The 24,973-nt window shown below is 43.5% G+C and overlaps 1 protein-coding gene across 2 annotated transcripts in view; it reads right to left on the bottom strand.

Annotated features, from left to right (window-relative positions):
• The window catches only part of LOC115164974 (glutamate receptor ionotropic, delta-2), a 582,060-nt gene that overhangs the window by 189,055 nt on the left and 368,032 nt on the right, over positions 1–24,973 (bottom strand). For both annotated transcript variants that reach the window (XR_003870040.1, XM_029717948.1), the window contains exons 5-7: positions 24,461–24,514; positions 20,371–20,544; positions 1,715–1,876 (exon numbers count right to left, since the gene is read on the bottom strand). Coding sequence is in view for 1 of the 2 variants with exons in the window: in XM_029717948.1 (XP_029573808.1) it covers positions 1,715–1,876; positions 20,371–20,544; positions 24,461–24,514 (390 nt within the window). In the remaining variant the exon portion in view is untranslated. The remainder of the gene's footprint in view (positions 1–1,714; positions 1,877–20,370; positions 20,545–24,460; positions 24,515–24,973) is intronic.

Raw genomic sequence — 24,973 nt, 5'->3', positions numbered from 1 at the left:
CACCTTTTGCAGCAATTACAGCTGCAAGTCTCTTGGGGTATGTCTCTATAAGCTTGGCACATCTAGCCACTGGGATTTTTGCCCATTCTTCAAGGCAAAACTGCTCCAGCTCCTTCAAGTTGGATGGGTTCCGCTGGTGTACAGCAATCTTTAAGTCATACCACAGATACTCAATTGGATTGAGGTCTGGGCTATGACTAGGCCATTCCAAGACATTTAAATGTTTCCCCTTAAACCACTCAAGTGTTGCTTGAGCAGCATGCTTAGTGTCATTGTCCTGCTGGAAGGGGAACCTCAGTCCCAGTCTAAAATCTATGGAAGACTGAAACAGTTTTCCCTCAAGAATTTCCCTGTACTTAGTGCCCTCCATCAATCCTTCAATTCTGACCAGTTTCCCATTCCCTACCGATAAAAAATATCCCCACAGCATGATGCTGCCACCACCATGCTTCACTGTGGAAATGGTGTTCTCGGGGTGATGCGAGGTGTTGGGTTTGCACCAGACATAGCATTTTTCTTGATGGACAAAAAGCTCAATTTTAGTCTCATCTGACCAGAGTATCTTCTTCCATATGTTTGGGGAGTCTCCCACATGCCTTTTGGCGAACACCAAACATGTTTGCTTATTTTTTTCTTTAAGCAACGGCTTTTTTCTGGCCACTCTTCCATAAAGCCCAGCCCGTAAAGCCCAGTGTACGGTTTAAAGTGGTCCTATGGACAGATACTCCAATCTCCGCTGTGGAGCTTTTCAGCTCCTTCAGGGTTTTCTTTGGTCTCTTTGTTGCCTCTCTGATTAATTCCCTCCTTGTCTGGCTGTGAGTTTTGGTGGGCGGCCTTCTCTTGGCAGTTTTGTTGTGGTGCCATATTCTTTCAATTTTTTAATAATGGATTTAATGGTGCTCCGTGGGATGTTTAAAGTTCCAGATATTTTTTAGAACCCAACCCTGATCTGTACTTCTCCATAACTTTGTCCCTGACCTGTTTGGAGAGCTCCTTGGTCTTCATGGTGCCGCTTGCTTGGTGGTGCCCCTTGCTTAGTGGTGTTGCAGACGCTGGGGCCTTTCAGAACAGGTGTATATATACTGACATCATGTGACAGATCATGTGACACTTAGATTGCACATAGGTGGACTTTATTTAACTAATAATGTGACTTCTGAAGGTAATTGGTTGCACCAGATCTTATTTAGGGGCTTTATAGCAAAGGGGGTGAATACATATGCACGCGTCACTTTTCAGGTTTTTATTTATTTTTTAATTTTTAATTTCACTTCACCAATATGGATTATTTTGTGTATGTCCATTACATGAAACCCAAATACAAATCCATTTAAATTACAGGCTGTAATGCAACAAAATAGGAAAAATGGCAAGGGGGATGAATACATTTGCAAGGCATTGTAGTGTGCATCCCAAATACCATCCTATCTCCTATATAGCATACTACTTTCAACCAAAACCATATGGGCCCTTATCACAAGTAGTGCACTATATAGGTAATAGGGTTCAATTTGGGATGCAAGCATTATCAAGGACTGGGACACCATGTGGGTGCAATTATTACCAGGTAGAACAAAAAACCAGCAATACTCCGGACCTCCAAGCCTCCAGGTCTATAACCTGGTCTGGTAGTCAGGAGAAACTCCTGTCTCTAAGAATAACCCCCTATATGGACCTTTATCTCTTTATCTTAACCCCCTATATGGACCAGTACCTTTTTGACGTTGTCCAGCATAGGCCGTCCTCCTTGCCAGGGCTTGGAGTTCTTGCGGATACAGGTGAGGCTGGCCATGCTGTGCCACTTCCTGTCCTCCAGCTTCCTGTGGAAAGTGTTGGCCAATAGCAGCACTGTGTCGTAGATGTAGCGGTTGGTGATCTGGGGAAAGAGGGAGGGAGGGAGGAAGTAGAGGGTGAGACAACAGAAGGGAAGCAGAAGGGAAGGGTGAGAAAACATGAAAGAGGTAAAGAGGGAGAAAGGAAGAAAACAGACCATAAAAGGAGGGAGAAGTTACCAGTGGAACAAAAGAAAAAGGAGAAGATGGTCAACAGTAGTGCACTACATAAAGAATAGGATGCCATTTGAGATGCAGACAGTCTGCTCTGCTCTGCACCCTGCTGAAAGCTGCTCTGCTCTGCACCCTGCTGAAAGCTGCTCTGCTCTGCACCCTGCTGAAAGCTGCTCTGCTCTGCACCCTGCTGAAAGCTGCTCTGCACCCTGCTGAAAGCTGCTCTGCTCTGCACCCTGCTGAAAGCTGCTCTGCTCTGCACCCTGCTGAAAGCTGCTCTGCTCTGCACCCTGCTGAAAGCTGCTCTTCACCCTGCTGAAACCTGCTCTGCTCTGCACCCTGCTGAAAGCTGCTCTGCTCTACACCCTGCTGAAAGCTGCTCTGCTCTACACCCTGTTGAAAGCTGCTCTGCTCTGCACCCTGCTGAAACCTGCTCTGCTCTGCACCCTGCTGAAAGCTGCTCTGCACCCTGCTGAAACCTGCTCTGCTCTGCACCCTGCTGAAAGCTGCTCTGCTCTGCACCCTGCTGAAATCTGCTCTGCTCTACACCCTGTTGAAAGCTGTTTTGCACCCTGCTGAAAGCTGCTCTGTACCCTGCTGAAAGCTGCTCTGCTCTGCACCCTGCTGAAAGCTGCTCTGCTCTGCACCCTGCTGAAAGCTGCTCTGCACCCTGCTGAAACCTGCTCTGCTCTACACTCTGTTGAAAGCTGCTTTGCACCCTGCTGAAAGCTGCTTTGCACCCTGCTGAAAGCTGCTGAGACGGCTGGCAGTGAAACATGCAGTGATCATAAGGAGTAGGCTGGCATCACTTGAAAGAAAATTGATACACGCACTCGCGTCATTTCATCAGTTCTTTGATCATTGGTAAAGAAGCAACACCTTACACCTGTGATTTGTAGCTACATCTCTGAAATTCTCTCTGCAAACACCCACTCCAACTACTGTTTGCATTACACATTCAGGCTGCTCCCAGTTCCCGGTAAAGGAAGAGGCCCTGGAAGGATTAAAACAGCTTTATCTCTGTAGCTTTGTCTAGGTTCACCCTTTAAAAGCTCCACAACACAAATCACACCACGCGCATCTTTTTAACACTAGAACCGCCTGGCCGTTCAATATATAAGTACCCACTAGAGAACATTACCAAGCGTTCCCTTTAGCATAGGCATCAGAGGAGGGGTTAGGGTAAATGTGGAAGACACATTTCAGTTGAAGGCATTCAGTTGTACAACTGACTAGGTATCACCCTTTCCCTTTCCCTTCCCATATCAACCCGCAAGGTGCACAAACATACTTGTTAAATAAATGCTTGATAAATAGTGTATAAACTATTGTAAAGGATTCATTGAATGAAGAAATATTTATGGGAATATATCAATAAAAAAAATTACAACAATAGTTATTTGTTTAGAGTCAAGCATATGTTCTGTAAAATTCTACAAAGTCCTAGAAATAACATAGGCCTATAGCCTGTTTTAGTTTCCCTTACAATAAAAACATTACAGTGTATTCTTTTCACAAAGTAGAAATTAAATAGATTGCAATAATAATATATCCAGCCAGGTGTGCAGGTGAAATGATTTGCTCTATTCCTGAACAAAAGCACCAGTGCATGAACAATTGTAAAGGATTAATTGCATAAAGAAATAGTCATGGAAATATTTTCATAACAAGATATAAAAGCAGTTGATTGCATCTGATACTGTTTTGTGCCTTTATAACCGTGCCTTTATAACCGTGCCTTTATAACCGTGCCTTTATAACCGTGCCTTTAAACATGAATCAATCGCGTCTTCTCTTTATGCTTGGGGTCCACATTCAGCACACAGTTTCGGGGCTTTGTTTGAGCAAGCCCCACAAACAAATCGGTTGCAATGCACACAGTTTTCATGGGCCTTGTTTCGTTTGCACCTGCCGACTTGACATTGTGTCTTATTATTCCCGAGTGGGAGCTGTGGTGCATGGAGGAGAGGGAGCGCAGGACCTGCTGCCATGGCGGCCTGCTTGGCGGATCACAAACCTCACATGCCAGATCCAGTGGGATGCATTGTGCTGACGATGCAAACAAATCAAATCAAATCAAATCAAATTTATTTATATAGCCCTTCGTACATCAGCTGAAATCTCAAAGTGCTGTACAGAAACCCAGCCTAAAACCCCAAACAGCAAGCAATGCATGTGAAAGAAGCACGGTGGCTGGGAAAAACTCCCTAGGAACTCCCTAGGAAAAACTCCTGACACTCTTATTTATTATACATCTGTACACTGTGAGTGTTGCTTTACCAATCTCCATCACTGATGTGGAGTACAGCTCCGCTGGTATGTTGTTCTGCTCAGAGGGGGGCATCTCTCGCCTTTGCTTGTTCACTGTTCCTAGCAGGATAGTCTTCTTTGCAATTAACTTGTCAGCCAGGGAATTTGATGTGAAGAAGTTGTCCTTAGTCACATTTCTGCCTTTGCACATGTAAGGCTCCACGAGTCTGAAAACCAGACAGTTGCTCACCCGCTTGCCCGGTTTCATCTTTCCCCAGATATGGAAAGCCATTGAGCAAGTACTTGGTGTCACATGCACCATTATCAGTTTCTATCTGGTTTCTAGAGTCCATTCATCCATAAACGACAAATTAGCTTATTTACATTTTATGTTTATTATGTTACTAGCGTTTGCTTAGTAACCAGAGCTATGCTATGGCGTGAGTGGTCATGTGCTGAATGCATGGACAGCACGTGAATGGTCATGTGCCGAATGCATGGACAGCACGGATATTCTTGGAAAAAGTAACATTTAGAAAAAGAGTTGCACCTCTTGAATTTTGAGAGTTATTTGACAAAGGTAAGTGTAATATAAACTGCAGAATATGCTCTTTCTGATGCTATATAGAAATCACAATGTTTTACCTGCATGTGACTCTGAAGGAGGATTTAACAAAGCGATGCTCCTTTCCCTGCATCTGTCAATTACAAGATGTGCCCATCTCTTCATGTACAATTTGACAACTGATAGGCCTAATATTGTCACTCATCAGATTATTGTCAATTTGATCTGGTTTACAGGCTAACTCTTATTATGTGTGTAATTAGTTTTGGTACAGTTTAGGTGTAGTTTTGGTATAGTTTAGGTGTAGTTTTGGTATAGTTTAGGTGTAGTTTTGGTATAGTTTAGGTGTAGTTTTGGTATAGTTTAGGTGTAGTTTTGTTATAGTTTAGGTGTAGTTTTGGTTTGGTATAGTTTAGGTGTAGTTTTGGTATAGTTTAGGTGTAGTTTTGGTATAGTTTAGGTGTAGTTTTGGTATAATTGCAGTGTAGTTTTGGTATAGTTTAGGTGTAGTTTTGGTATAATTCCAGTGTAGTTTTGGTATAGTTTAAGTGTAGTTTTGGTATAGTTTAGGTGTAGTTTTGGTATAATTCCAGTGTAATTTTAGAATAGTTTAGGTGTAGTTTTGGTATAATTCCAGTGTAGTTTTGGTATAGTTTAGGTGTAGTTTCAGTGGGCTGACTGGCATTGTTTGTTTCCTGCTCACCAATTTGGATATAGTCAAGGATGTGTTTTGCACTTTTCTAAAGGCTTGCTGCAACACATAACATGTTCTCGTTTCCCTTTACAATACATTGGATTAGTAATAGAGTTACAGTCAATAAAACAGTACCATAACAGCTTATTTTTACAAAGTAAAAGGTAAAAGACAATAGTATCAACCTGCTAGGCACACGGTCAAATTATTAACATGATTTTTTTAATTGACCAAATCAAACGTCAGTGGCATTTGGGTTATGGCGGTTCTAGAGCCCAGACCTGCATCCCAAATGGCATCCTATTCCCTATATAGTGTGCTATTCTTGAGGGCCATAGTCAAAATAGTGCACTATAAAGGGAATACGGTGCCATTTAATTTGGGCCACAGCCAGAGGCAGAAGGGGGAGACAGAGAACAGTTAATTCGGGCCCTGATCGATGGCACTGTGATTTAGCACGAGCGTGGTCTCCGTTTGAATGGCAGTGTAATAAATAGAGTGCCCATTACATTTGCCGTTGTTTATTAACCTGCAACGCTCGGGCACACTTGTCACAATATCGAGTGTCGTGTTCCAGCGCCCACTGTCCTAACTGGGGATGTGGAACGAGCATGGCATCCCCCTGACATAGGCTTTTATAGCCGGGAGGTCACCCATGCATCAAATCAAATTGAATCAAATTGTATTTGTCACATGCGCCGAATACAACAAGTGTAGACGTTACCATGAAATGCTTACTTACTAGCCCTTTCCCAACAATGCAGTTAAAAAGTAATAAAATTAACAAATAGATACAAATTAAATAATAACACAATAAAAAAAAACACAAAATAACAATAACGAGGTTATATACAAGGAGTACCGGTACCGAGTCAGTGTACTGGGGTACAAGAGGTGATTCATTGAGGTAATATGTATATGTAGGTTTGGTTAGGTGATTCATTGAGGTAATATGTATATGTAGGGTTTGGTTAGGTGATTCATTGAGGTAATATGTATATGTAGGTTTGGTTAGGTGATTCATTGAGGTAATATGTATATGTAGGTTTGGTTAGGTGATTTATTGAGGTAATATGTATATGTAGGTTTGGTTAGGTGATTCATTGAGGTAATATGTATATGTAGGTTTGGTTAGGTGATTCATTGAGGTAATATGTATATGTAGGGTTTTGTTAGGTGATTAATTGAAGTACTATGTACTGTACATGTAGGTAGGGGGTGAAAAGCAGAAAGTCCAGGTAGCTGTTTAATTAACTGTTCAGCAGTCTTATGGCTTTGGGGTAGACGCTGTTCAAGAGCCTTTTGGTCCCAGACTTGGTTCTCCGGTATCACTTGCTGTGCTGTAGCAGAGAGAAAAGACTGTGACTTGGGTGGCTAACCATTTTTAGGGCCTTCCTATGACACCACCTGGTATAGAGGTCCTGGATGACAGGGCGCTTGGCCCCAGTGATTTACTGGGCCATACGCACCACCCTCTGTAGAGCCTTGAGGTCAGATGCAGAGCAGCTGCCATACCAAGCGGTGATGCAACCAGTCAAGACGCTCTCAATGGTGCAGCTGTAGAACTTTTTGAGGAGCTCAGGACCCATGCCAAATAATTTCAGCCTCCTGAGGGGGAAGAGGTGTTGTCGTGTCCTCTTCACAACTGGGTTGGTGTGTTTGGGCCATGATAGGTTAATAGTGACGTGGACACCGAGGATCTTAAAGCACTCAACCATCTCCACCTCAACCCCATCAATGTGAATGGGGGCATGCTCAGCCCTCCATTTCTTGTAGTCCACAATCAGCTCCTTTGCGTTGCTGACATTGAGGGAGAAATTGTTTCCCTGTCACTACACTACCAGGTCTCTGACCACATCCCTGTAGGCAGTCCCATCATTGTCAGCAATCAGGCCTATCACTGTCAATGTCATTTTTTTAAATTTTAACCTTTATTTAATCTTTGGGCTAGGGGGCAGTATTTTGACGTCTGGATGACAAGCATGCCCAAAGTAAACTGCCTGTTACTCAGGCCCAGAAGCTAGGATATGCATATAATTGGTAGATTTGGATAGAAAACACTCGAAAGTTTCTAAAACGGTTGAAATAATGTCTGTGAGTGTAACAGAACTGATATGGCAGGTGAAAACCCGGGGACAAACCATCCAGAACATTTTATTTTCGGCCCACCACTGATTCCTATGGCTGTCATTTTTAATATGAAGGGAAAACCTCCCAGATTGCAGTTCCTAGGGCTCCACTAGATGTCAACAGTCATTAGAAAGAGTTTCAGGCTTGTTTTTGGAAAAATGAGCTAGAATTTGTAGTTTTTCTAAGTGGCTCCCATTTTGGCTGTAGTGTTTTCATGTACGTGGATGAGAGCGCGTACTTTGCAGTTTATCTCCGGTAATGACAATAACGATTCTCCGTCTTAAATTGTATCATTTATTTACGCATTAGGGTACCTGAGGTTTGATTATAAACATTGTTTGACTTGTTTGGATAAGTTTATCGGTAACGTTTGGGATTCATTTTGTATGCATTTTGAAGGAGGGAAACCGGTGGATTATTGAATTAAGCGCGCCAGCTAAACTGAGTTTTTGGGGATATAAAGAAGGACTTTATTGAACTGCTGGATAAACGGCTGGATAACAGCTGGATAATCAAGAAGTTAAGCTTTTTTCTGATGTATGACACTTGTATGCCCTGTTAAATATTTCTGTTATTTGAATTTCACGCTCTGCAATTTCACCGGATGTTGTCGAGGTGGGTCGCTAGTGGCACGGCTAGCCCAAAGACGTTATAACTAGGCAAGTCAGTTAAGAACAAATTCTTATTTACAATGACAGTGGGTTAACTGCCTTGTTCAGGGACAGAATGACAGATTTTTTACCTTGTCAGGTCAGGGATTCAATCCAGCAACCTTTTGGTTACTGGCCCAACACTCTAACCACTAGGCTACCTACCATCAGTGTTAGAAAAGGGTGTCATTAAGGATATAGCCTGGCTCCCTATGCAAAACAACAGCACAATCACCCAACATACTACAGGACAACATGTGTTAGTATGCTGTGGTTGAATCTGTGTTTGAAATTCACTGCTCCACTAATGGGCCTTACAGATATTTGTATGTGTTGGGGTACAGAGGTAGTCATTCAAAAATCATATTAAACACTATCATTACACACACAGTGAGTTAATGCAATGTATTATGTGACTTGTTGGGGCATGCTTTCCAAGGAGATTTAAAAAAAAATTGCTGTGAAATGTTTGTTTCTGGTGAATTTTTAAGGGAAAATACATCTAAAACTTTCCTCTTAATTTGGTCAATATATCACAACTGAAATGCCAATATTTTTCTGTATTACATTAAAAGGTTGGTATAATTTTAGCGGTTCAGTAAGTAACCACGCTTGGCAATTATTTTGTAGAACGGCTGTGAGAAAGTTTGATTGAAAGTTTTCTACGTAACGTAAGTGCTTGAGGGAGTCTACCATTGAATCAAAATAATTGACACCATTAAAATAGAATTTTCCCCTTCAAAAAAGTGCCTAATGACATATTATCCCATATTATATTATCAGGCTGGTATATTATTTAGCCATCAGCATTATCAGCTGTAGCCCAACTGATGTGGCAGGTAGCAGCAGGTAGCCTAGTGGTTAGAGCGTTGGACTAGTAACCGAAAGTTTGCAAGATCGAATCGCTGAGCTGACAAGGTAAAAATCTGTCATTCTGCCCCTGAACAAGGCAGTCCTCGAAAATAAGAATTTGTTCTTAAATGACTTGCCTAGTTAAAAAATACTCACAAAATTGAGTCCAATATAACCGTGAACAATTACCACTCGTTTTGAGAAAAAGCTCTCATGCACGAGATGTGAAACTCGCAATAGAAACTTTCTCCACTTGAAAAATATCCCTTTATATATAATTATTATTCGTGCTTATGAATTTAACATGTTAAATGTGACTGTAGTTCTTTATTTGTTACAAGTAGCTCACATAATTAAGGGTTAAGAAGAGAGAGAGAAAGTGAGGAGCTCTGTTCCCCTTATAAGCCTTACACAACTTGATTTCCTTCACAAACCACGACCTCTGAGGAGTTGGACAAACCAAAAGCATAATTGGCGGTAGGTGGATCCAATCCTAAAATTAGGAATTGAGTAGTACTGCGTAGTGTAAAGCCACAGACAGCCATTGGCCTGTCTCTGATATTGGGGGATCATGACCCCCGGTTTGCGTGCATGCATGTGTGTGCGTGTGTGTGGGGGGGGGGGGGGGGGGGGGGGGGGGGGGGTGTCATGGAAATCCTGGGAGTGTGAGGAGGGGCGGCAGTGGCTAGCCTGTTGAGATTGGCTCCTATGAGAGGCTGGGTGATCGCTGACCACTGCTATACAGGAGGAGGCAGTGAGTGTGTGTGTGCACACATGTATTTGTGTGTGTGTGTGTGCATACGCGCGCGCGTGTGTGTGGGTGGGGGGGGAGTGTGGTCAGGCAGACCCAGATGATGTGCTCCAGTCCAGTGTGAAATTGGGCTTCTTCTGGGGCACTCTCCTGACTGCTCCTCTGCCTCCACACTGACAGAAAACACTATTCACAACTGCACTATTCACAACTGCACTGGGCACACACTGTCCTCCACTGACTGCCACTGCTCTCCGTCTGTCCTCTCAGTATTCCGCACCACACTTGGCACCGTCTGACTGTCTGTCTGTCTGTCTGTCTGTCTGTCTGTCTGTCTGTCTGTCTGTCTGTCTGTCTCAGTCTTCTACTGATCAAAATACAAAAACATCTCTGTGTATTACTAAGCACGGTCTGTATCTGTCACTGCTAAACTATATATACAAAATTATGTGGACACCCCTCCAAATTAGTGGATTTGGCTATTTTAGCCACACCTGTTGCTGACAGGTGTATAATATCAAGCACACAACCATGCAAACAATAGAATGGCCTTACTGAGGAGCCCAGTGACTTTCAACTGGGCGCCATCATAGGATGCCACCTTTCCAACAAGTCAGTGAGTCAAATTTCTGCCCTTCTAGAGCTGCCCTGGTCAACTGTTAGTGCTGTTATTGTGAAATGGAAACGTCTAGGAGTAATAGCGGCTCAGCCGCGAAGTGGTAGGCCACACAAGCTCACAGAACGGGACCACTGAGTGCTGAAGTACGTAATGCGTAAAAATTGTCTGTCCTTGGTTGCAACACTCACTACCAAGTTCCAAACTGCCCCTGGAAGCAACGTCAGCAGAAGAACTGTTAATCGGGAGCTTCATGAAATGGGTTTCCATGGCAGACCAGCCACACACAAGTCTAAGATCACCATGCGCAATGCCAAGCGTCAGCTGGAGCGACGTAAATTTCGCTGCCATTGGACTCTGGAGTAGTGGAAACATTCTCTGGAGTGATTAATTGCACTTCACCAAACCAGTAAATTATAAAAAATTATTTTTATGAACAGCGTGACATGAAATGGAACTGTTCAATCTGTATGATCAATCATCAACGCTCAGTGTGTGTGTGAGTGTGAGCACTGTTGTAGCCTACCATATTTACTTAAATTCAAAGTGCACGCATTGTTTATGCTGAAATAAACATGCGACCTTGAAATGCAGTTAATACGGTTACAAAATTGGCTCCAACTTTTGAGAAGGGCCATGCTGTTGAGAAGAGCCATGCTGTTGAGAAGGGCCATGCTGTTGAGAAGAGCCATGCTGTTGAGAAGGGCCATGCTGTTGAGAAGGGCCATGCTGTTGAGAAGAGCCATGCTGTTGAGAAGGGACATGCTGTTGAGAAGAGCCATGCTGTTGAGAAGGGCCATGTTGTTGAGAAGGGCCATGCTGTTGAGAAGGGCCATGCTGTTGAGAAGGGCCATGTTGTTGAGGATTGCAAGGGAATCGTCAAACAACTGTTCGAGGAAGAGGGAAGTAGCACAGAGGATGAAGGTGCTGCAACAGATGTGCAAGCAACACCAAACCCGTCAACAACGTTGCAGCAAGCCATCAACCTTTCAACAGAAGAAAGGAGAGAAAGGAATCCAAACTCCTGAAAATCCTCTATAAGGAGTTCTTCCTGTTTGAAGCCGCAAACAACATATCGAGATACTTGCACCTGTTTGAGGCACTCGCCATCAAGGCCACCATCCAGGTCACCTTCAAGGACACCATCCAGGGGACCATCCAGAACACCATCCAAGTCACCATCCAGGACACCATCCAGGACACCTACCATGACACCATCCAGGCAATCTTCCAGGCCACCTTCCAGGCCACCATCCATGACACCATCCAGGTCACCATCCATGACACCATCCAGGCCACCTTCCAGTGCACCTTCAAGGACAGCATGCAGGGCATCATCCAGGCAACCATCCAGGCCACCATCCATGACACCATCCAGGCCAACATAAATGACACCATCCAGGCCACCTTCCAGGACACATCCATGACACCATCCAGGCCACCTTCCAGTGCACCTTCAAGAACAGCATGCAGGGCATCATCCAGGCAACCATCCAGGCCACCATCCATGACACCATCCAGGCCAACATAAATGGCACCATCCAGGCCAACATAAATGACACCATCCAGGCCACCTTCCAGGACACCTTCAAGGACACCATCCAGGCCACCATCTGGGTCACCTTCAAGGACACTATCCAGGACACTATCCAGGCCACCACGCAGGCCACCATCCATGACACCATCCAGGCCACCATCCATGACACCATCCAGGCCACCATCCATGACAACATCCAGGCCACAATCCATGACAACATCCAGGGCACCAGCTGTTTCCGGTCACAACTTGCAGACTTGTTTACGCTGCTGTGCATTTTTGTTGCCGATCTTACTTTGCTACCTAACGGTTTTTACTTTTTCATTACCGTATATTTTTACTTTTTACCCTCACTCAACTTTTTTCATTCAACTTTCTTACCCCGGAGGTTTTATCTGGACATGGTTCGTCAGGACTTCAAACAGCCGAAGCTAAGTAACATTAACATGATGCCTTCTAATTGCAGTCGTTGTACTTATAATATACAGGAGAACGATCGCCTTACGGCAAGGATAGCTGTGCTGCAAGCCCAGCTTCAGACGCAATCGCTAGGCAAGGGTAATTTCAGTGTAGGAAAGGATGAAACAGCGTCTGTGCCACCAGTAAGTACAGATAGTAACGTTAGTATAAACCCCCTCGCACGGTCCCCGCAGCCGGACAACTTTCTCATGGCTTCTGGAGGGAAACGCTGTAGGAATGCTCAACCGGTGTCGCTTATTCAGCCGACAGAAACTTTCAACCGGTTCTCCCCATTAAGTGAGTCGGAGTCAGAGGCCGAGACTTCTCTGGTCTCTACTCCTCCCGCTGTGGGGTCTGAGACGCCGACGGCTCCCACCATTAGCTCTGACAAATTGAAAACCCTAGTCATTGGTGACTCCATTACCCGCAGTATTAGACTTAAAACGAATCATCCAGCGATCATACACTGTTTACCAGGGGGCAGGGCTACCGACGTTAAGGCTAATCTAAAGACGGTGCTGGCTAAAGCTAAAACTGGCGAGTGTAGAGAGTATAGAGATATTGTTATCCACGTCGGCACCAACGATGTTAGGATGAAACAGTCAGAGGTCACCAAGCGCAACATAGCTTCAGCGTGTAAATCAGCTAGAAAGATGTGTCGGCATCGATTAATTGTATCTGGCCCCCTCCCAGTTAGGGGGAGTGATGAGCTCCACAGCAGAGTCTCACAACTCAATCGCTGGATGAAAACTGTGTTCTGCCCCTCCCAAAAGATAGAATTTGTAGATAATTGGCCCTCTTTCTGGGACTCACCCACAAACAGGACCAAGCCTGGCCTGTTGAGGAGTGATGGACTCCATCCTAGCTGGAGGGGTGCTCTCATCTTATCTACGAACATAGACAGGGCTCTAACTCCTCTAGCTCCAGAATGAAATAGGGTGCAGGCCAGGCAGCAGGCTGTTAGCCAGCCTGCCAGCTTAGTGGAGTCTGCCATTAGCACAGTCAGCGTAGTCAGCTCAGCTTTCCCCATTGAGACCGTGTCTGTGCCTCGATCTAGGTTGGGCAAAATTAAAAATGGCGGTTTTCGCTTTAGTAATCTCACTAGTATAAAGACCTCCTCCATTCCTGCCATTATTGAAAGAGATTGTGATACTTCACATCTCAAAATTGGGTTACTTAATGTTAGATCCCTCACTTCCAAGGCAGTTATAGTCAATGAACTAATCACTGATCATAATCTTGATGTGATTGGCCTGACTGAAACATGGCTTAAGCCTGATGAATTTAATGTGTTAAATGAGGCCTCACCCCCTGGTTACACTAGTGACCATACCCCCCGTGCATCCGGCAAAGGCGGAGGTGTTGCTAACATCTACGATAGCAAATTTCAATTTACAAAAAAAAAACAATGACGTTTTCGTCTTTTGAGCTTCTAGTCATGAAATCTATGCAGCCTACTCACTCACTTTTTATAGCTACTGTTTACAGGCCTCCTGGGCCATATGCAGTGTTCCTCACTGAGTTCCCTGAATTCCTATCGGATCTTGTAGTCATAGCAGATAATATTCTAATTTTTGGTGACTTTAACATTCACATGGAAAAGTCCACAGACCCACTCCAAAAGGCTTTCGGAGCCATCATCGACTCAGTGGGTTTTGTCCAACATGTCTCTGGACCTACTCACTGCCACAGTCATACTCTGGACCTAGTTTTGTCCCATGGAATAAATGTTGTGGATCTTAATGTTTTTCCTCATAATCCTGGATTATCGGACCACCATTTTATTGCGTTTACAATTGCAACAAATAATCTGCTCAGACCCCAAACAAGGAGCATTAAAAGTCGTGCTATAAATTCTCAGACAACCCAAAGATTCCTTGATGCCCTTCCAGACTCCCTCTGCCTACCCAAGGACGTCAGAGGACAAAAATCAGTTAACCACCTAACCGAGGAACTCAATTTAACCTTGCGCAATACCCTAGATGCAGTTGCACCCCTAAAAATTAAAAACATCTGTCATAAGAAACTAGCTCCCTGGTATACAGAAAATACACGAGCTCTGAAGCAAGCTTCCAGAAAATTGGAACGGAAATGGCGCCACACCAAACTGGAAGTCTTCCGACTAGCTTGGAAAGACAGTACCGTGCAGTATCGAAGAGCCCTCACTGCTGCTCGATCATCCTATTTTTCCAACTTAATTGAGGAAAATAAGAACAATCCGAAATTTCTTTTTTTGATACTGTCGCAAAGCTAACTAAAAAGCAGCATTCGCAAATGGAGGATGGCTTTCACTTCAGCAGTAATACATTTATGAACTTCTTTGAGGAAAAGATCATGATCATTAGAAAGCAAATTACGGACTCCTCTTTAAATCTGGGTATTCCTTCAAAGCTCCATTGTCCTGAGTCTGCACAACTCTGCCAGGACCTTGGCTCAAGGGAGATACTAAAGTGTTTTAGTACTATATCTCTTGACACAATGATGAAAATAATCATGGCCTCCAAACCCTCAAGCTGCATACTGGACCCTATTCCAACTAAACTACTGAAAGAGCTGCTTCCTGTGCTTGGCCCTCCTATGTTGAACATAATAAACGGTTCTCTATCCACCGGATGTGTACCAAGCTCACTAAAAGTGGCAGTAATAAAGCCTCTCTTGAAAAAGCCGAATCTTGACCCAGAAATTATAAAAAACTATCGGCCTATATCGAATCTTACATTCCTCTCAAAAATTTTAGAAAAAGCTGTTGCACAGCAACTCACTGCCTTCCTGAAGACAAATAATGTATACGAAACGCTTCAGTCTGGTTTTAGACCCCATCATAGCACTGAGACTGCACTTGTGAAGGTGGTAAATGACCTTTTAATGACGTCAGACCGAGGCTCTGCATCTGTCCTCGTGCTCCTAGATCTTAGTGCCGCTTTTGATACCATCGATCACCACATTCTTTTGGAGAGATTGGAAACCCAAATTGGTCTACATGGACAAGTTCTGGCCTGGTTTAGATCTTATCTGTCGGAAAGATATCAGTTTGTCTCTGTGAATGGTTTGTCCTCTGACAAATCAATTGTAAATTTCGGTGTTCCTCAAGGTTCCGTTTTAGGACCACTATTGTTTTCACTATATATTTTACCTCTTGGGGATGTCATTCGAAAACATAATGTTAAATTTCACTGCTATGCGGACGACACACAGCTGTACATTTCAATGAAACATGGTGAAGCTCCAAAATTGCCCTCGCTAGAAGCCTGTGTTTCAGACATAAGGAAGTGGATGGCTGCAAACTTTCTACTTTTAAACTCGGACAAAACAGAGATGCTTGTTCTAGGTCCCAAGAAACAAAGAGATCTTCTGTTCAATCTGACAATTAATCTGGATGGTTGTACAGTCGTCTCAAATAAAACTGTGAAGGACCTCGGTGTTACTCTGGACCCTGATCTCTCTTTTGAAGAACATATCAAGACTGTTTCAAGGACAGCTTTTTTCCATCTATGTAACATTGCAAAAATCTGAAACTTTCTGTCCAAAAATGACGCAGAAAAATTAATCCATGCTTTTGTTACTTCTAGGCTGGACTACTGCAATGCTCTACTTTCCGGCTACCCGGATAAAGCACTAAACAAACTTCAGTTAGTGCTAAATACGGCTGCTAGAATCCTGACTAGAACCAAAAAAATGTATCATATTACTCCAGTGCTAGCCTCCCTACACTGGCTTCCTGTTAAGGCAAGGGCTGATTTCAAGGTTTTACTGCTAACCTACAAAGCATTACATGGGCTTACTCCTACCTATCTTTCCGATTTGGTCCTGCCGTACATACCTACACGTACACTACGGTCACAAGACGCAGGCCTCCTAATTGTCCCTAGAATTTCTAAGCAAACGGCTGGAGGTAGGGCTTTCTCCAATAGAGCTCCATTTTTATGGAATAGTCTGCCTACCCATGTGAGAGACACAGACTCAGTCTCAACCTTTAAGTCTTTACTGAAGACTTATCTCTTCAGTAGGTCCTATGATTAAGTGTAGTCTGGCCCAGGAGTGTGAAGGTGAACGGAAAGGCTGGAGCAACGAACCGCCCTTGCTGTCTCTGCCTTGCCGGTTCCCCTCTTTCCACTGGGATTCTCTGCCTCTAACCCTATTACAGGGGCTGAGTCACTGACTTACTGGTGTTCTTCCATGCCGTCCATGGGAGGGGTGCGTCACTTGAGTGGGTTGAGTCACTGACGTGGTCTTCCTGTCTGGGTTGGCGCCCCCCCCTTGGGTTGTGCCATGGCGGAGATTTTTGTGGGCTTTACTCGGCCTTGTCTTCGGACGGTAAGTTGGTGGTTGTAGACATCCCTCTAGTGGTGTGGGGGCTGTGCTTTGGCAAAGTGGGTGGGGTTATATCCTGCCTGTTTGGCCCTGTCCGGGGGTATCATCGGATGGGGCCGCAGTGTCTTCTGATCCCTCCTGTCTCAGCCTCCAGTATTTATGCTGCAGTAGTTTATGTGCCGGGGGGCTAGGGTCAGTCTGTTTCATCTGGAGTATTCTCTTGTCTTATCCGGTGTCCTGTGTGAATGTAAATATGCTCTCTCTAATTCTCTCTTTCTCTCTTTCTTTCTTTCTCTCGGAGGACCTGAGCCCTAGGACCATGCCTCGGGACTACCTGGCATGATGACTCCTTGCTGTCCCTAGTCCACCTGGCCATGCTGCTGCTCCAGTTTCAACTGTTCTGCCTGCGGCTACGGAACCCTGACCTGTTCACCGGACGTGCTTGTTGCACCCTCGACAACTACAATGATTATTATTATTTGACCATGCTGGTCATTTATGAACATTTTAACATCTTGACCATGTTCTGTTATAATATCCACCCGGCACAGCCAGAAGAGGACTGGCCACCCCTCATAGCCTGGTTCCTCTCTAGGTTTCTTCCTAGGTTTTTGGCCTTTCTAGGGAGTTTTTCCTAGGGAGTTTTTCCTAGCCACCGTGCCTCTTTCACATGCATTGCTTGCTGTTTGGGGTTTTAGGCTGGGTTTCTGTACAGCACTTTGAGATTTCAGCTGATATACGAAGGGCTATATAAATAAATTTGATTTGATTTGATCATCCATGACACCATTCAGGCCATCATCCATGACACCATACAGGACACCTTCCAGGACAACTTCCAGGACACATTCAAGGCACCATCCATGACACCATCCAGGCTGCCATCCAGGCCACCATCCAGGCCACCATCCATGATACCATCCAGGACATTTTCCAGGACACCATCCAGGACACCATCCAGGACACATTCAAAGACACCATCCAGGGCACCATCCAGGACACCATCCAGGCCACCTTCCATGACATCATCCATGACATCATCCAGGACACCAGAGAGGTCGAGCAAGCCTTTTTTAGTCGGTGGAGAATTTATATCAAGATCAGGATCCGCCTGAGTGCAGAGGGAACTGTGGTTTTTGAGAGTCCACATCAGAAGAAAGAATAACAGTTGAACAGGTAGGGCCTATATATGTGCATTATGGGTAGGTTTGTTTGCTACAGGGTGCCAGGTTATTTCTGTACATTCTTAGAAAAAAACTTAATATCTAGAAAAACGGTTCTTCGGCAGTCCCCATACTAGAACCCTTTGAGGAACCCTTTTTGGTTCCATGTAAAACCCTTTACACAAAGGGTTCTACATGGAACCCAAAAAAGTTAGACCTGGAACCAAAAAGGAACAGCCGAAGAACCCTTTTGGAGCCCTTTTTTACAAGATTGTAGCCTATAACCTCAGTTTGTGTGGCTCGAGAAGGCTCTCTTTATGCTATATTTGTTAGGCTGGGAAGGTTTGATTTATTTCATGTTATTATGTAGGCCTAGTCCAAGTTTGTGAAGCCAGAAGGCTCACACTTTATTTATTTTCATGCCATGGCTCACGCCTTCTCCCGCTCCCCTTCTCCAGCGCACGACATCTCCGGTCTACTAACCACCGGCCCTGGCAACCATCATTACGCACACACTTGCTCCCCATCATTACGCACACCTGGACTTCATCATCACCTGGATGACCTTCCCTTTATTTAGCCCTCAGTGGCCTCAGTCATCAGACTGTGTTGGTTTGTTTTCATTCACGTTCTGTATGCTTCTCATGTTTTGTTAATCTGCATTCTTCACTATTAAACTCATCTGCTACACCTGCTTCCTGAATCCCAGTGTATATGTGACAGTGGCTATATTTTGGGATATGATGTAGGCTAGCCAATGCGTTTTGACCAATTGTTAAAATAATGTTTGCCTAAGTGATTCAGACTGTTTCAAAACTCTGACATAAATAGGCATAAACATTTAAAAAACAAGACATTGAGAGATCATTGACTTAAAAACTTCTTAGGGATAGGGGGCAGTATTTTCACATCCGGATGAAAAGCGTGCCCAAAGTAAACTGCCTGTTACTCAGGCCCAGAAGCTAGGGTATGCATATAATTGGTAGATTTGGATAGAAAACACTCTAAAGTTTCTAAAACTGTTGAAATAATGTCTGTGAGTATAACAGAACTGATTTGGCAGGCGAAACCCCGAGGACAAACCATCCAGGGGGAAAGAAATTGAGGTCATAGTATTTCCCATTTGTTTTCTATTGAAAGCCCTATTTAATAGGAACCTGCTTGCAGGTCCTATGGCTTCCACTAGGTGTCAACAGTCTTCAGAAATTGGTTGATGTTTTTCTTTTGAGAAATTAAGAAATACGGCTGTTCTTTGTGAGTGACACTCCAGGTGGATTCTACTGTTTGGTACGCGTGAACTGGAACGTGCTTCACGTTGTTTTTATCCAGTATTGAACACAGTATATCCCGTCTTAAATTGTATCGATTATTTACGTTTTAGGATACCTTAGGTTGGATTAGGAACGTTGTTTGAAATGTTTGGACCAAGTTTACAGGTAACTTATTAGATACTTTGTAGTCATATTGGGCGAGTTGGAACTAGTCTATTTCTGAATCAAACGCGCCAAATAAATGGACATTCTGGGGATATAAAGAAGGACATTATCGAACAAAAGGACCATTTGTGATGTTTCTGGGACATTTTGGAGTGCCAAAAGAAGAAGATCTTCAAAGGTAAGGCATTTATTATATCGTTATTTCTGACTTTTGTGTCGCCACCTCCCTGGTTGAAAATTATTTTCATGTGTTTGTATGCGGGGCGCTGTCCTCAGATAATCGCATGGTCTGCTTTCGCCGTGAAGCCTTTTTGAAATCTGACACTGCGGCTGGATTAACAAGAAGTTAAGCTTTATTTTGATGTATTACACTTATATTTTTGGTTATCTTGAATATTGATATTTCTGGAAATACCGGCTTACCGGGGAGAAAAGTGATTTATTCTCTGGAAGGAACTATAAGGTGAAAATATAAAACCCTAGGTACAATGTTCTTTTCCTCCCTGCATTTGTTGTATTTGAAGGCTTGATGTTCAACAATAACTATAGACACAATATTGCTGCCCAGGGACACATTTCTTTTTATATAACAACAGAGAAATGATGTGCCACATTTCCATGATAATATTGCAATGAATTATGATGTTTGATACAAACAAATTCTGGGCCTACTTCCCCAAAAAGTAATTACAAAGTCGGGAAGACAACACAAGCCTGGGGGCACAGGGCGACAATGTTGGTTCCATCAACAACTTTGAGATAATTTGAAGTTGTGAAATTGGAGGAAAAGGAGGGGTGGTAAATGGGGTGATGAGGGGACAACGGCATAATGGGAAAGATCATATTCCCTATGTGGTGAACTACTTTTGACAGGGCTCTGGTCTAAAGTAGTAGACTATATAAGCAAAAGGGAGCCATTTGGGACACACCCTTGGTGTGGTGTGTGTTACCTCCAGTGTCTGAGCCTTGGGGTCCTTAGGGTCACAGAGGGAGGTGTTGATGCGGTGGTTGTGCTTGACACAGCGCTGGCTGGTGTTCTGGGGCAGAGGGAAGGTCTGTCTGATCAGGGTCAGACGCCCAATCGACTTCATCACCAGTTCTTGGACGTCCTGGTCTGAGATTTCCTGCAGGATCCCAAAGAGTCCCACACACACACACACACACACACACACACACACACACACAGACAGACAGACAGACAGACAGACAGACAGACAGACAGACAGACAGACAGACAGACAGACAGACAGACAGACAGACAGACAGACAGACAGACAGACAGACAGACAGACAGACAGACAGACAGACAGACATGCACACACATACACACACCAGTGGGTTCAGAAGAACAGAGGGAAACCAATTATTTTCTGTATAAACAAATACACAACTGATATAAAGGGATTTATTGTAATCATATACTGTAGTAATCCTATAGTAATTGTATAGCAAGCTTATAGTAATCCTATAGTAATCATACAGTAATCGTATAGTAATTGTATAGTAATCCTATAGTAATTGTATAGTAAGCATATAGTAATCCTATAGTTATTGTATAGTAATCCTATAGTAATCGTTTAGAAATTGTATAGTAAGCTTATAGTAATCCTATAGTAATTGTATAGTAATCCTATAGTAATCATATAGTAATTGTATAGTAATCCTATAGTAATCCTATAGTAATCATATAGTAATTGTATAGTAATCCTATAGTAATCCTATAGTAATCATATAGTAATCGTATAGTAATTGTATAGTAATCATATAGTAATCGTATAGTAATTGTATAGTAATCCTATAGTAATCCTATAGTAATCCTATAGTAATTGTATAGTAATCCTATAGTAAGTTTGGCGGCAGGTAGCCTAGCGGTTAAAAGCATTGGATGCGTTGGGCCAGTAACCAAAAGGTGAAAAGTCTGTGCTCTTGAGCAAAGCACTTAACTCTAATTGCTCCTGTAAGTCACTGCGGAGAAGTGTCTTCTAAATGACTAAAATTTAAATGTAATCATCAATATGTCATGGATCAATTCATACAGTAAATTGCATTTATTATACTATTCCCAGTTTGTGTTAAGAAACCACTTGAGGCCTCGTGCATCTAGCCATTATTCATTTGATGTAAACCCTGATCACATGAGAGGGGAGTGAGTGAGGGGCATAGAAGAGAGAGAGAGAGCGCATGGGCATGTGTTCGTCCTTGTGGAACCTTGCTAATTTTAGCCTAAAGACATCTCCCTCTTTTTAGACCGGACATGCAGAGCGCGGGGAGCAGGGTCTGATGATTTAATGAATGCAGACGTCGGAACGTCCCTGGTGAAGGTAGCTCCAAAACTCCACCAAGCTGACTGATTTTTATTTGCACATGTTTCGTCTGCATGACATTGGTGATGGTGACCGCGTCCACTTATATCACTGCTCTGGTGGCCATTCTCCACATCCAAACAGAACGCAACGATACACCTGCCTGCCAACAGAGGAACAGCCAATCTAATTTCAAACGATTTAGCAATGTGATGTGTCAAATTCTGGCCTCTTTGTAATAGGCAACGGCCCAAACATTTCCCCCCAGTAAAATGAGGAAGGGGATTATGTCGCAAAGCTCTGACAAAAGGTGGAATAAACACAGAAAAGTGCTAAAAAACTAGCTGCCAAAGGGCAAGAAAAGAAACATTGTCAGGGAGGCATTTGTTTTTTACAAGTTTTTATTAACAGGAGTACAAACTCCTCCAAAGTGCTGGTACGTACCAATTGACAAACGTCAACTAATTTGACTTTCAGTGGACATGTACTTAAAGCTCTTGGCATGTCGTCAGTGTAAATTATTGGGACATGACTGTGGTCCCTCTGGGGGCCTCGGCGGTTAAGGCTTAATTAGGGTCAGGGATTTGCCCCGACTTGTTTTCTGTCAAACTTCCTGTCTAGATTACATGACATATCAGCCATGACTAGGAGTCCGCATGGCAAGGAGAATGTCATCTAACTTGACGTGTGATACTTTTGGACAAATGCTAAGGCGATTGACATTTAAAATAGGAGAGCGGGTTCATCTCTGAATAGACCAAAGCAATTACAGATGCCATATCTTAATTTGATCATCCTGTGGTTGCAGGAACTTGTAGCAAACTTGTACAAATGTCAGATCTTAACTTGAGCAGTTCTCTTTCTCTCCATGCCGGGGCAGTCGAATCATGGGGATCAGGACTTGCTATCAAAATTATGTTCTCTCTTGTTCGCTCAAACGCGGTCCAATTACTGCAACATAAACATTTACAAGAATGTATCTGAAATGCAGCCATACACGTCAACAACCAACATTTTATATAGCTTAATAACACAAGATAGATATTGGTCTCCACTAGGCTAAGGCATACAAGAGTCTACTTCATATGAAGGTTGCGAATGAACTGTCAAACTTGAGGTCAAACTTGAGGTCAGTCTAGCAGTTAGGGCTGCTGCCTTCAGTGCGCAGATATAGGCCTACCGCATGGGTTCGGTTCCGGCCCACGTCCTTCTGGCACGAATAACTCAATTCCCTGATTGACTTGATGTAGTTACACATTTCAGTCCAGGGTTCACTTTGGTTGCAAGCATCTTCTAGAGAGCGGTAATGAGGTGACCAATGATGGTTGCAATTAAGATCAGCTGTGCAGTTGAATTTAGCGTGTATTGATAGTTTAACGAGACAACTGGTAATACTAAGGATGCTGCCTTATGAGGCAGAACCTCTAGGAAGGATGTCAAAATTGGCATGTCCCAATCCCATGCATCCTTTGCTATCCCATAACACCTGGCGGCACAGCAAAAATGTAAACAAATTCGGAATTAATGGAGGACAGAAGTCCCCCGCTTGGGATAACATTTTCCAGAAGAATAAGGATTACCCTTGCCTGTTTGATGGTTCGTCTGTAGCAAACTGGCTCAAATGAAGATCCTACATCTGTAGGTTCAAGACAACAATGTTGCTACTTTCTATGCTCTTTAGTCTGAGTTAAAGTAATGCTACCAGTCTAGTAAGGTTCTGGTATTACTGGCATATTCTTTAGCTTTGAATTCCTATCCATGGCATCTTTGCATTCTGAGAGTGACGCTGAGCCGATTGACCTACTGTATTCAGGTTGGTCTTTTAACACGAGTTAGCAAGAGCAACCCTAGCACAGACTGTGAATGTCTGGCTACGTCCCAATTATCTCTCTTTTCTCACAAAAGTGTACACTGTTTACTTCCCGTCACTGATTTTAAAGGAAATGACAGGTATAAGAAATCCCCACAAGCCCATGTCCCAACAAATCCACTGCTATTAGATTTGTGGGAAGTAGTGAACGAGAGATATATTATTAGGATGCACCCTCTAGTTCCCTCAAACCTATCCTGGTAACTACAGGGGACCATCCCCCAGCAGCCCCAAATCAATCCTGCTCTTATTGGAGGAAGAGCGTGGAAAAACATCCCTCCATCGTCGGCGGACCCCATTTAAATTTCTCTTGAAGTGGTATTATTTTTTTCCTCACTTGCCAGTATTCATTTGGATCAGTGTGTTGGCATTTGTCCTCATTCACCCCGCCATGTGGAACAAGCCAAGCAGGGAGGCATGGAAGGAAAGTGTGAGAGAGAGAGAGAGAGCGAGAGAGAGAGAGAGAGAGGGCAGCGTGTTCCAGCCTGTCTTCATGCCATTCGTCCCCACATATAGAGGGGAATGGTCAATTATGAATGCTCTGCTTTTCAATCCGAAAAACTTCAGTGTGGTGAGTTGAAGATAAAGGAACATCATTATAGCCATCATCTCTCATTCATATTAAAGATAAAACCTGGCCGTAGCTGTACTTTCAACATGAAACATGTTAATGTATTACAAGAGGGATTCAGCAGAAAATCAGTAAAGTGTGTGTCTGTTTGTGTTCATTTTGAGGGTATTTGTGACCCCCCCCCCCCCCCAGTGTTCTGCAGTACCCCCTACTGTTACCTCAGCATACCCACCCCAAACACAACAACACTACAACCCAGCATGCCACACTGTAGCCTTGGCTGCCTCCGCACTGACCTCATTGATGATGATCCAGTGACAGTCGAACGCCATGAGATTCGTCTCCACAACCTGAAAAACACAATGATAGAGAGACAAAATATATTAGAATATATATTCAGGAATTCAATACATATTTTGTCAGGATTGACCAGCCTGAGTAATATTATACATTTCTAAAATATGCATCTGATGGTGCAATTATCCACTTTAAAACAAATGCTTTTGACTGTGTATGCGCAGTACGTGTTCACTTTCTGACGCCTCTAACTGTAAGTGGACTACAGTCATGGAAGCTGTCAAGCTATTTAACCCACGGGGAAGTTCAGCGTTACAGCGTGATTGAAAGTTAAAAGCAATGGTCCCGCGTTAGCAGACCGTATACACCTTAAACGCTGCATATGTCCTTCACATTTCTATCACGCAATCTGTAATGCTTCAGTGATACACACTGAATAGAGACACACAATCTGTAATGTTTCAGTGATACACACTGAATAGAGACACACAATCTGTAATGCTTCAGTGATA

Source organism: Salmo trutta, chromosome 27 (genome assembly GCF_901001165.1).
Source record: "Salmo trutta chromosome 27, fSalTru1.1, whole genome shotgun sequence".
Lineage (NCBI taxonomy): Eukaryota > Metazoa > Chordata > Actinopteri > Salmoniformes > Salmonidae > Salmo > Salmo trutta.
Note: the sequence above shows the minus strand (reverse complement) of the source record. Positions and strands in the feature narration are given on the sequence as shown.